The sequence below is a fragment of the Passer domesticus genome, chromosome 9 (genome assembly GCF_036417665.1).
Source record: "Passer domesticus isolate bPasDom1 chromosome 9, bPasDom1.hap1, whole genome shotgun sequence".
In the NCBI taxonomy this organism is placed as follows: Eukaryota; Metazoa; Chordata; class Aves; order Passeriformes; family Passeridae; genus Passer; species Passer domesticus.
Window position 1 is genome coordinate 39,844,556 of NC_087482.1, and position 13,376 is coordinate 39,857,931.

The window sequence follows — 13,376 nt, forward strand, 5'->3', positions numbered from 1 at the left end:
TGAAATATTTTGTTATGTTAAAAAGAAAACAAACTACATACATTAGAATACTTATTTTGCATTTATAGAGCATCCTTCATCCAGGAACATCAAAGCACATTAAAAACACTAAAATTCTTATGACATGCTACACAAGGTAGCAAATATACACATTGCAAAGGACTAATTGCAGCATCATGTTGTTAAATGAGTTCCCTAAGTTCATGCAGCAAGTTTGCAGTTGAAAATCTCCCTGCAATGCCCCAGCTGCCACACCAGACCCTTTCCTGGGCTGCCAGGCTCCCACACGCACACACTCCTGTGGCTTCTCCTGCCAAACTCCCCACGTGCAGAGAGGCTGTTCACTGTGCCCTGTGCTCACATTGGTTAGCTCGTGTTTTGATTTCTTGCAGTGTTTTGATTTCTTACAAAAGCAACGAAGCTTTTTTGCCCACCCAGTCCTTGAAGTCAGTGCAGACCATAAATTACTTTTTTTTTTTTGAAGAGCTGCCAAATTACTACAGCAATGAGCCCCAAGACGCTCACCCTGGGCAAAAACCAAGGATGGGAGCTCTTCCTTCAGCTGCCTGGGTGCTGCCTTCCCGGAGCACAATCCAGCAGGACGTACGTGCCCAGCTCCGCTCCTGCTTCCGCTGGGAAGTTTTCCATTTACTCCCAGCAGGACTGCAGGAACTGGTTCCCATCACACCAGCAAACATAGCTTGGCAGGGATGGGCAATTTGGTTTGAGAAGCAAAACAAAATAAATACAACAGGCTCCAACCTGTGCTCTGTTGCCTGAAATAACCTGAAAGGGTTTGCTTTGGATCTGCATCAGCTGCAGGGACCTTCTAGAGGAGTGCTCATGGAGAGGATGGAGCAGAGGCAGCTGCCAATCCTTGTCCAGTACCTGTGGAACATCTCATGGGGAGAAAATCCTTATGCCTGCCAACAGCTTTCTGCAGTCACCATCCCCTTCTGGGGAAAGTCTTGAACCGAAGGGATGCACAGATCCTTTCACCCAGGACATCACTTCTATCCCAAGAGATCCATCCAGAGGGCAGATGAAGAGCAGAAGGACACTCCTTGCCCAGGCTGACATTAGGCCACGCCTGTGCATATAACTCTCTCTCATCCATCCCCCTGTTCCCATGGCATGAACTCAGCTCCTTGGATGGGAGACCCAAGACTGGGAGGGAGAGAGTCACAGGCTGCCAGTATTCCTGCCTCTGTGCCCAGCTGGCTGCTGACAGCATTTCTGACCTGGCATGGGAGCAGCTGGCAGCTGGGCTGGCACAGGTCTGTGTGATGCTCAAAAATAAAGAAGGGAAAGGGAATTCTTAGATCAACCTCGCTTTTCAGGGAAAAAGCCTGCAGAAAGTGTTAACTTCCTGGGCAACTAAAACTGCTCAGTCTGCACTTTGCTTTTGTACAAAAGGTCACTGTTTTATGCTAAAGTAACTCCTCCTCCCTCCAGCTCTGTGTTGCAGCATGCACAAGCCTTGTAGCTGGGAGCCTTGCAGGGCCAGGGCCCCCCACGTGCCTGCTGATGGCTCCTCACTGCCCTTACAGGCTCTGCCACAGGAGTTCACCCAGATAAGGGTAACAGCGTGGGCAATGACCCCGGAGAGATAACATTTCCTCTTTAAACTATGGAGTATCTGTAACTGTTTTATTATTAAATGCTTCTCCTGTACAACCCAGCAGCTCTGCATCCTCCTATTTCCTCTCACAAGATCTGCTCTGCCTGTGGCTATCCCAACAAGCATCACTAACACACAGGAGTCCCTTGTGGGGCTGGACTAGGTTTCATCCTCAGTTTTCCCACTTGTCCCACTTCACTCTGACTTCTGCATGAGAGAAATCCCAAAAGAGACTGGAAAACATCACCCTAAGTTAACATAAAGCTTCACACAACATCTCAAGGTCGCAGGTGCCATGGGCATGGCCTGGCACTAGACACAGGGACAGCTGTGGGTGCTAGGTGCCATGGGACACTGGCAGGCTGGGCAAGCTCCCTCCTGCCCCAGGGAAGTCCCACTTGGACAGGCTCCACGCTACCAGTACCTGGCACAGCAGATTCCCAAGGTGTTATTCTCACCTTCAGAAGAAAAATGTCCAAACACCAAGTTTTGCTAACAAAAACTGATATATTTTGGAAATTAACAGCTGCTTGATGCTAAAAGGGAGGAGGGGAACAGGGGGAGGTAGAAATTAAAAAAATAACAAACCAGGAGAAAGGAAAGAACATAATGTAAAGACAGAGTAGGAAAAAACCTTTAAACTGGAGCCAACTTTATTCAAAGGCACTGAGAAGAGTAATTACATTAGTTTACAAATGCCTTTGTGCTCTGTGGTCTTCTTAGGTTTGGAGTATGTTTCCAGTTTAACTTTGACAGTTTACAAACCTACCCTGGCCCTGCTAAATAAAGGCAGGACTACAGCTTGTCCTGATGGTCCCAGGGTGACCAAAGACAAAACCCACATGAGCATATCTGTGAGCAAAGCCTTACACCTCCTAGAAGGAAAAGTTTGCAAACATCCTGTAAATTCAAGCTATTGGTGAAGGATCCCTTTGATCAATGAATTAAAGGAGGTGGAGGGGAAATATCATATTTCTTACGCCACAAATTGCTGTTGGGAAGTAGCATTTGGTTGTACTCGCCCTGAGCACAGCACCCCCTCCTAAAGCACCCACCAAACCGGGCTGTTTGGGATGACTGCATGGCTGGGATGGACTACAAAGGAGCTCCCAGTGTCCTGGCACGGGTGCTGACTTGCTCAGCCCTCACAGCTCCAGCTGGGCAATCCTGCCTGGCTCTCCTGAAACCAAACCAACTGCAAAACCAAGTGCAAGGCTTTTCAAAGAGCCCTGTGAGAGCAGGACGTGCGCAGTAGGGTGTCTGCACACGGATGTCCCCAAAAAGGGGACCTTGGTGAGTCACCAGCACTCAGGCACAGTGCAGTAAAGCATCACACAGAGCAGAGTCTGTTCAAAATACAGCATTCCCCCGTGTCCTCCCCATGCCCAGGACAGCATCATTTCCCCTGGGAATGTGCCAGGGTACCACAGCCCTGGCAGCCCATCCATGACATGTCCCGTGGCAGCACAGGGAGCTGGTGGCACACTGATGTGTGTGTGCTCAGTTGTGGCCCCTTCTCCTGGCTCACTGCTGCGTGCAAACTCCCACGGGATCTGGCTGCTGAGGGAAGAAGGCAGCCAGTGGCTCTGACAAGCCTGTGCTGGCCTGGGCGAGCAGGGCTGCTCCTGTGGCTTGCCTGCTCCTCCCCAGTGCCAGCTTCTGAACAGCACACGTCAGGCTTTAATGATCCTTTACACTGAGCACTTAAAATTGACAGAGAAACAAACATGATGCTTTTCTATGTCTTTTGTATATCCTGCTAGCCTCTCTTGGAAAATCAAGGGGGAAAAAATCCCAAACAAACCACATGCAAATAACCTTCCCAATACGTCTGTGAAATATTGTTCTTGTTCACGTTGACTCACACACGAGCTCCACAGATGACAGCACGTGTGAGCCTGGAAAACGGGTTCAGTGTGCTTTGGCCCGAGTCTGGCACGTCCTCCTTTTCCAAGGCCATTAGGATACAAAGCACTGATTTATTTTTTTGAAGCAAAACAATCCTTACAGCAGGGCCAGATGCTCTGCAATGAAGAGTGGGAGCTGCTGGCTGGCTCTGCCAAGCGTGGGGATGCAGGCAGGCGGGCAGGCACCCTGGAGGGATCCGGAGTGTCCCCTGGGAGCAGGCCTGTGTCCCCCCAGACCCAGGAGCGCCCATCCCGGCACACAGCAGTGGGAGGCAGATGCACTCCCGGCGCCGGGCAGTCCGGCATCCCGCAACGCTGCGCTTGCTCTTGGAAACCCGCTCCCAAGGCAGAGGGACAAAGGCAGGGAACAAAGGAAAAATCATTTTTCTAAGTGCTATTTGTTCTGGCACGCTCTGCGGCTTTCCGCACGCCCCTCTCCCACGGCAGCTGAGGCGTCGGAGCGCTGCTGCTCCCCAGCCGAGGACGACATCCATCCCTGCCAAGCCTTTGGAGCAGCGCTCGGCTGTAAGAGATCCCGCGGAAGCGCTGCTTCCTGCTGGCATCAAAGAGGAACATTTCAATGAAGGCCCTATGTCCACACGTTTTAGACTTGTGAAAGCCTATGACATGATTTTTCTTTTTTTTTTAAAGTAGAAATTGAATTTGGATTTAAAAGAGCCCGATCAGTGCTTTCAACAGCGTCGAGAGCGGTCTATGCTGCGAGGTCCATGCAGGGCTCAGGGTCCCCTGGAGCACCAGGAATGATAATGATCATCTGCTGCACTGATCATCACTGATCATTCCCCTGGGTATCCCACATAACATGCTCTTGGGATTTCTAAGGGGTAGCTCGCTTGCATAACACTGCAACTCAGAAAAGCCGTAAGTGCACACTGGAATAAAGCTCCAGGAGAAGTCTCTATTGGGTAGGCCAGGGATTTTCAGTTTGCTTTTCCACTGCCTGCTCCTCCCCTGCCTCTCACCTCTGCTGACCTCCACATATATTCTTCAAATTTCAGAATCGAGCAAACCATGTCAGGTGAGTGGTTTGGTTTCTGTGACCCACCAAAAGCAGCTGATTCCTTCCCTGATAATAAGATTGTTCAAGGATTAAGTAATTTAGACAGCTTCTATTGGCTCACCACAATCAGGGCAACACCCCAGGATACAGAAATGGAGCAAACGTCCAGACACGGTTTTGCCACGGGCTCTTTTGCAGCATGGGATGTGCTCACACTTCATCCACTCTGTTCCAGGGCAGGGGAACAGCTCCAGGACCTCCTAACCCATTCCAGCTGCCCTCAAGCCATGCAGCACTGGCATCACACACAGAAAAAGCATTCCGTGTGCAGGACTGCTGCTCCATCCAGCAGCTGGGAAGCATTCGGCACAGTCTGATGCCTGGAGGCTGGATTTAGACAGCTCCAGCCTTGAAATAAGAGCCGCTAACTGCCGGGCTATTTAGATACTGAGAGAGTTCACCGGAGAGGTGATGGACTTAGCCTACCTCAAAGTGAAACTGGAGAGCTTTTCAAAAGGTGCTGAAAGGCAGCTTTTGGGTAAAATACTCCAGCGTGCACATGTGTAAGCAGGCAAAATGAGAGGCAGCTGCAGCTCCTGGGAGCAGGGTACACGAGGAACTTCTTCTCAGGGCCATCAGCTTTCCATCCACGCTGCTCTGCTCTCAGGATCTACCAGCGAGGAAGAGCTCTTCATGGGCCTTTGGTCCTTCCTCTACCAGGCTGTAAATTAGCTTGTCTGCTTCCCACTTCTACACAGATGTAGGGGACAGGGTCGCTTTGGTCTGTTCTACTCCTTCCTTGCCCCATGCAAGCCTTCAGTCTCTTGAGGAGTGAAACAGTTTGCTGAACTCGGAGGGCTCAAGAAAGAACAAGATGGTACAATGACCGTGGCACACAGGCACGAGTGAGACACACGTCCCCCAGAGATGCCTGGCCCAGATAATGTACTTTCTGCCTCACCAGAATGGTGAAAATCTTTATGTAAGGTGTAAATCTGTGTTCAGTGTGGGTTCATCTCTGTTCTCCTTTCCTCACTTTGTGACCTGAACAGCAACTGATGAAACTTGGAGGTTTTATAACTCAAGCCCTTGCAATAGGTCTTGCAAAATATCCAGAAGAAGGATTAACATGCATGCTAGCCCCTGGATAAATTCCCTGTGACAGCTACAAGTTTCACACCACTGCCAAGCTCTTGAGGTCCAAGCTCTAACGGCTGCCTTAGAGAAAAATGGTCCCCTGAACCTTCATGCTGCTAATTTTAGCTCAGATGAGATTTTCATAACTTTTTAAGGGACTCAACCAGAGCAACTGCGTTGACAACAAGAGGGAATTAAGTTCTTACATCACATGCAAGATTCGCAGATGCTGGCATGCCAGAGCCATACAAAAAAGCCACAGCAAGGCTGAAGTAGAGCCCCATCTTTTGTTTAATTGGAAATTTCTGCCCATAACCAGCTGCTCCTAATACTGAGACACAATAAAGATAGAAATCCTAAAAAATCCCTTGTATTCAGAAATTCAAAGTGGCATGTTATAACCCCTTTGGATTTCTCCAAACCACAGGCCCAAGGAATTCAAGGCTGCACATTCACATGTATTTACACACGCCTTGCCTAAAAATGTGAAAAACACATCACAAAAGGACTTATTTTCAAGCATCTGCCCTCAAATTTATGTCAGTGCAAGGAGGATCTGCTGTCAGACTGCCAGCCCCAGCAGACAAACTGGCTCCCAAAGATGTCTTCCTCTGTCTCTGCAGCCAGGTTCAGCCTGGGATTTTGCTTTGCTGAGGACACACTTCTAAAGGTGTTTGCCCATTTCAAGACTTTGACACATTTCTTTATCCAACCATTGAACTGCAGGTAGAAAAAAGGAGCATTTCACAAAGCCCATGTCCCTGCTTCTGTACAGCCATCTCTGCCATTCCCATCCGCATCCCTATCTTCCAGAAGAGAAGTCCCTCTTCTGCCATAAAACAACTTCTCATTCAATCCAATCCAAGTGCGATTAGACCCCACAGAAGCCTCCAAGCCATCCTCTGTAGCTGATTGCTACTACAAGAAACTCTGTTTCCTTATCACATTGTGATTTATGGAGCTCAGTCCTGGGTTTTTACCTGTCACTTTCCCGGCTGGCAGGTTGTTGCTGAGCCTTACACCTCTGATGGTCTCAAACCTCTTCCAATTTCCTGCCTGAATGCATCTGGAGACAGTTTATGTCTATGTTCTTGGGCTAAAGTTGGAGCTTGGATAACTGCTCTTCCCCCTCTAATGAACAGGGGGAAGAACAATTCTAATGAACACTTTGCTAGGCTGGACAAACTAAGCTCTTGTAGGCTCCTCAATGAAGTAACATTTCCAGTGTCCTTCCAGTTTATGCCCCTCTTTCTTGAGCAGATATGTCATACATTTTAGTTGGTCTACCAGAAAAATTTTTATCATACCTTATGCACGGGTGCTATCAATTTTTAAATTACTATCCTAATCCCTGTGTTATAAACATATTTAGAAAATTATTGCATTTATGACTTTTGAGTAAAGCCCTTTTTAGCCTTATACACTGTAAGACTTTTTAGTCTTACACACTGATGAGCCATAATATAAGGGATAACTTCCAGCTCCACTCCTCATTCACAGATACTGATCTGTGAACACTGGACCAATGCTTTTTTTGTCTTCAGTACCGGCATTGAGTAACCAACATGATTTTCACTATGGCATGTACCACAGACCAGCTGAGGCCTGAGTTAGTGTCCAGGAGTACTACAGGTTTGATTCAATTCCCCTACATATGACAGCAATTTAAGCTTTGGATCGAAGGGATTCTTCAAATACTGAAATGACCTTTGGACACTGCCAAAAAACAATGTCATGTTTGCAGGCCAACTCCTCCCCACTGAAATCCTGTAAATTGCAGTGTTGAGTGAGACATGAGCGCTGTCTCCCAAGAATAGTGAGGCAGGGAGGCTGTCGTCCAAGTAAAACAAGAAACTTGCATTAGTCTTTCAGGGGAACACTTACCTCCCCAGTTCATATACTGCACTGAGATTTTAATAAAGTAGAATATTGCGGAAAAAGTTGTTTCATTTAATCTGTTTTACGTCCAAAAAAATACAACAGTGAAACAGCAGGAGGCACAGAAAAATTCCCTGTCTGTTAATCAGTATTTTCAGCCCAGCCTGACAGCAGTACCCTCAGCCAGGGCAGAGCCCACCAGCTGCTCCATGGCAGGCACCAGCCTTGCAGAGGCATGCACACACCTGACTCAGTGACCAAAAGGCCACACAGCTGCCTGCAGACTGGCACGTCCCCAGTGAGTTGCTGCAGAGGCATCTCCCATCCCCATGGGAGGTAAATGGCCCCTCCTGCACTATGGGGCATCCCCAGCCACAGGACAATCATTCTGTGATTCCATGAAATTCAGGGTGCTGCTCTTCACAAAGGAGAGGGACAAAGGCCAGGCCTGCAGTGTGGCTCCTGCACAGCCCACGGAAGTCACACCTCGTTTTTGTCATCTTAGTGGCTCATCCAACACGTGAGAAGTCATGACAGGGCTGGCAGATGAGCTCTGCTGGGTGGATTTCAGGGCCTGTCTCTGGCTCTGCTTATGGCTCATCTTTATCTCCATGGTGATTAGAGACAGGTCTGAAGTGGCAAATTTGCTGAAAGGCCCAGTGATGCAGACTGAGGAATGCACTGACAAAACAAGTGTTTGGACCGAGGAGCACCATGACCTCCACAAGAAATAGATGCTGGAAGAACCTAAAATTACATTGACCTGAGTAATGCATGAGATGTCAGTAGCTACTGGGAGGGCTAATGGACTTCCATTTCCTCCTGAGCATCCCCAACTCCCTGATGCCACATTTAAAGAGCACCTAAGGGATCAAAGAAGCATACAGGTGTCTTGGAATATGTCACCTCCATGCTGAAAGTGAGTATCAATCACTGTCCATGCCATGATGTACTCATTAGAGACCATGTCTTCCTGGTCAGGTGCCACCTGTCACAAAATACCTGAATTTCCACCCAAAGCTACAGGAACATGGGCCCAGCTTGTGCTCCAGAAGCTGCTGACACGCCTGGTCAGAAACCAGCAGTGAGAGCAGGTGGCACCATCTTGGGGGTGGCCCTCCAATGGGAGCCCCCAAACCCAACCAGTCCACGTTGCCACAGCATGAAGGACCAGCAGAGCCACTTCAGAACCATCTGCATTTCTCCACACACCACGTCTTGTACCTCCTGTGAGGCAAAAAGGGAGCCTCTGACATAAGGGAGGTGACAGAAAATAAGGCTGCTGCCTGATTTGCACGGTTGGATGGCACCAAATGAAACACATGGTGCTGTGGAGTTTCAAGTGAGCACTGAGCAAGGCTTATAAAGACAAGGAGAAAAAAAAGAAACAAGCTACCAAACAACTGGATTTTCTCTAATCAGACAGATAATATTTACAGCCTACGGGTGGTGCCAAAATATTTCAGGAAATTCCTAAGCCTGTCTGAATAAAAGCACAGGAAAACACAGTACTTAAGGACGGCAGCTATGGCAGTAAGAATGAAAGCTTTCCACCCCCTTCCAGCCTCCTTACAGTTTAAAATTATTGCCATATCATATCATACTGCAATTATCAAGGCTAAGCTCATTTTACCATCTCCACTGCAAATGAAGCTCTGACATGAACATATAAAGGACCAGCGTAAAAATCAAAGGAATCATGTAAACTGGAAGGAGCAGAATCAAGGCACGCTCCACAGAGCACACTGAGGTCTAATCCATCCCACTCAATCCTGCACCAAGAGACTTGAGCTTTATTTAAGCTATTCCTTCCAGCAAGGCATAAACATCATGCTAGGAAAACCCAAACCACAAAGCTTTTGGCCCATTTTTCAGAGTTATCTACCAGCTTTGACTGTCTGCCCTGGACTCACCACAGAGAAGAGCAGTCCAGGAGGGCAGAACACAAGCACTGAGCCCCTGGGAAACACTTGAGTCCCATCGCTTCTTTCCCAGTGAAACATTAGATATGTCTTTTCCCTTGCACAACCACAAGAAATCCCATCCTGGAGGTATTTTGTTTCCCCCCTCTCAATTACCAATTACATCCACAGACGCAGAAAACCACAGGTCCTGCAAGGATCACATGTCTGTTTTGTTCCATTTGAGCACTCAGACCCTGTAAAGTCTCTCTAGTGCACCCAGAAACAACCACACACAACAAGTGCTTGCACCCCCAGAAAAAAAATCAGATAAACTATTTTGAAAGAACATGCAAAACCAATTATTCTCTGGTAGCTGGGTGGTGTCATCATTACCTGCTCAGGCTTCAGGCCGGGGGGCACCCAGGCATACTCCTCCAAAGCACAGCCTGAGTCGTCGTCAGAAGTTGAATTCCTCTGGAAGTCAAACATGAGCTTCGTGACTGTCTTCTCCATCTCCAGAGGCATAACTGTTACAATGTGCTCTTCCTGGGAGCACTTACAGTGAAGGCAAATCTTCCTGTAAGGTGAGCAGAGAGAAAAAGAGATGCCTGGTGAGCAGAGCTTTAAATAATGTGATTCCTGCCAGTCGTTGGCCTGCAGAGATTAAACTCAACCCTTTCTTATCCTCAGGCATTTTCTAACACAGGATTTGTCTCTCTTATGAGGAAATAAAAGTCCATATTTGCTGTAACAACACTTGGCAATCCATCTGAGTCAAACTGCCCAATGTTTGGGGGTATGCAATTGCTTGTCCCTTTACTGCACCACACAGAGTATTTCCAGGGGCCAGCACAGGCACAGGCCATGCCTGGTGGGGGTCAAATTGCCAGCCAGAACTGCAGTCATTACTGAATTTAGGACAACTGAGCACTCTGCTAAAATGGGGAATGGTGGATTGACTGGGAAGCTGGGAATGACAAGTCTCTTTAGCATGCCGATAGCATAAATTTGCTTATTAAAGTAGCATAAAAATTGATTATAGTCTGAACATATAAAGCTAAATTAAATTAAGGGAGGCTACAAAACCCACAGTCACACTGCAATGGAATCTTAACCACCTGGCTCGGTGGCACATACCACAGCTGAGCAGCACTGGAGGAAAGCACAAGAACTGAAAGAACAGCCCACAGAGGTTGCCATTCAACAGCCATTAGCTTAATTCACTGCAAGTATCAGCTGTTCTTTATACTTCTTTAAAGGGGCTGTTCCTGCAGCTTGTGGCCTGTGACAGATTTTCTTTGCAGGCTTGAACCTGAATTTTTACCTGCAGGGCTGCCAGGACAGTACAGACTCATAGAATGGTTTGTGTTGAAAGGAACCTTAAAGGTGATTCAGTTCCAACATCCCCTGCCGTGGGCAGGGACACCTCCCACTAGACCAGGTTGCTCAGGGCTCCATCCAGCCTGTCCTTGAACATTTCAGGGATGGGCTATCTGCAAGTTCTCCAGACAATGTGTGTTAGGGCCTCACTCCTCTCACAGTAAAGAATGCCTTTATAATACCCAATCTAAACCTACTCTGTCTCAGTTTAAATCCATTCCCCCTTGTCCTAACACTATAATGCCTTTGTATAAAGTCCTCCAGCAATCCTGTAGGCTCCTCCAGGTACTGAAAGGCTGATAAGGTCACCACAGAGCCTTCCCTTCTCCAGGCTGAACAATCCCAGTTGTCTCAGCCTTTCCTCACAGGACAGGTGTTTCATCCCTCTAATCATCACACCCCTTCACCACGGTAACAGCGAAGGACAAACCCGGCTGAAAACATCTCCTGACAAAGAAAAAGAGGTTAAAAGGAATGCTGATAAATTGGCTTCTATTTCTGAAAACTCCACGCTTTTCCACAGGCTGGGTCAATGGTATCTATTTTAGAGCAACCACACAGGATTCTGAATTAATTTGCACTAATGAAGCACCACTGACTTCTGAGGAATGAGATAAGGTTTCACTTGGGTAGCAGAAGGGAGACATCTCAGGAATAAGAAGGTACCACACAAAATCAAGGGAAATGTACAGTTGCTATTGCAGGTTTCTCTGCTCTGCAGTAAAGCCAAGAAATTCAGAGGGAAGCAATAGTTAAACCCAGGGGCTGGAATTTTTAAACACCTTTCCTTCTCTTTCACTGCTGTGTACAAGCCAGCTAAGCATAGCAGTGCTCGGATCCAGCTTCAAGTCTAAATTTCCATTTGGCCATTACAGCACAAAAAACGCACTCTAGCAAAAGTCAAGAGGCTCCGTTAAGTCAAGCCAGGGAGATTTGCCAGATTTTCCCATTTCCTGCCTTTCATCAGATCTAAACCACACAGCAACCCCCACACACTCCAGCGTCTGGTTTGCGTCCAGTCGGGGAGGCTCGGCATCACCTCTGGCTGTTTCCTTAAAAAATAATCAAGGTACCATTTCATGTGAATATTTTCATTAATCAGCTACTGTGGAAAGGTGTAGAAGGGATACTCTGCCTCAGCAAAGTCGCTGCTATCACTGCTGTTTCCATATCATTTTGTGATACAATTAAAAGCAGCTTAATAGGAAACAAGATTTTAAGAATAATTTGTGGAGCCCCAGATTTGGCCCTAGAGTTAGTTATTCTAAGGCAGTTCAGGACTTAACCAAATTTTGTCTTTTGGGATATTGATTGTGTGCTTCAAAGGAGGACAAACCCAATGTCCAGTGGGAGCATGAACATTACAAAGGGGAAAAAGCCAGGCACAGGCTTCCTCCTCCTTCCCACTTTAGATCCATCCATTTCAGGAGATGGGACACGGCAGGAGAGCATCAGATGTCTTGGCTTTTAATAAAATAAATAAATCAGGACTTGTAATAACAGTGTCAAAGACTGAACAGGTGAGATGTATGATTAGTTGGAGCCCAGAGATCACTCCCACCCCCCCAGCTCACACCTCGTACAGCCAGGAGCCAGGACTGGGTCAGGAAGCTGGTTTAGCCCACCCTCCCTCCTGCCCCATCCCAGGCAAGCAAGTACTGCTGGTGAGTGGCTGCCCTAGTCAGAAAAGAAAAGGATGAAAACAACACAGGTAGGCTGTCTACTCAGTAGTGATGTCCCCAAGCCAGGACAATTTTGCACCATTAAAACTTGACCATCTCCAGGCACGGGGCTTCTGCCACCTCCCTGGGCAAACTGTACTAAATTCAAGATCTTGTCTCTGAGATATTCAGCTTTTTCCCCCTCATTAAAAGCAGATGATTAACAGCTTTAATTACAATTTTCTTTACATTAGGATATGTTGTTTCATGGGAACAATACCCAGTGTCCTAGGAGTGTCTTTCCACTTCTGTGATCATGTTTCCATGACTTCTTCACATAGGTCTCACTTACTCAACTTTATTTTATCATCTTCCAGCTCACTATAATTAAAAATAATTCCCCATAGCAAAAATTTAATATCAGAATGTACATTTCAAATGTGAGATGAAATTGAAAAAAACCTTTTCCCCTGCTGCACTCAGAGCAGAGCAGCACAAAGAAGACAACGCACGTGTCAGCACTCGCCTGTGCCTGCAGTGACCACAGTGACAATGTGGGTGCCACAGAGGTGAGCTGGTGGGTGTTGGAGAGGAGCAGGGCCATGGCTGGCAGCCTGCCTGGCTGCTCCTGCCAGCAGCAGCTCCTTAGTGCAGCACAGCCTGCAGATGCCCAGCCCATCCGTGTGTCACACACCTCACCCTGGACAAGGAGCTGCAGCCCACGTGCGGTGGCACCTCCTCCAAAGGGAAACCCCTGAGCTTGGCTCTGGCCAAGCCCCACCACCACCAAAGCCTCAGCAACAACAACTTGAGAAGAGTGCAGGCAGCCAGGTTTTATTTAGCAAGAATAAATTAACACCAATCACT

General features: G+C 47.6%; 1 protein-coding gene across 3 annotated transcripts in view; it reads right to left on the reverse strand.

Moving 5' to 3' along the window:
- Positions 1 to 13,376, reverse strand: part of PRICKLE2 (prickle planar cell polarity protein 2) — a 103,234-nt gene that overhangs the window by 22,074 nt on the left and 67,784 nt on the right. For all 3 annotated transcript variants that reach the window (XM_064432931.1, XM_064432933.1, XM_064432934.1), the window contains one exon: positions 9,862 to 10,045. In XM_064432931.1, coding sequence (XP_064289001.1) covers positions 9,862 to 10,045 — 184 coding nt within the window. The remainder of the gene's footprint in view (positions 1 to 9,861; positions 10,046 to 13,376) is intronic.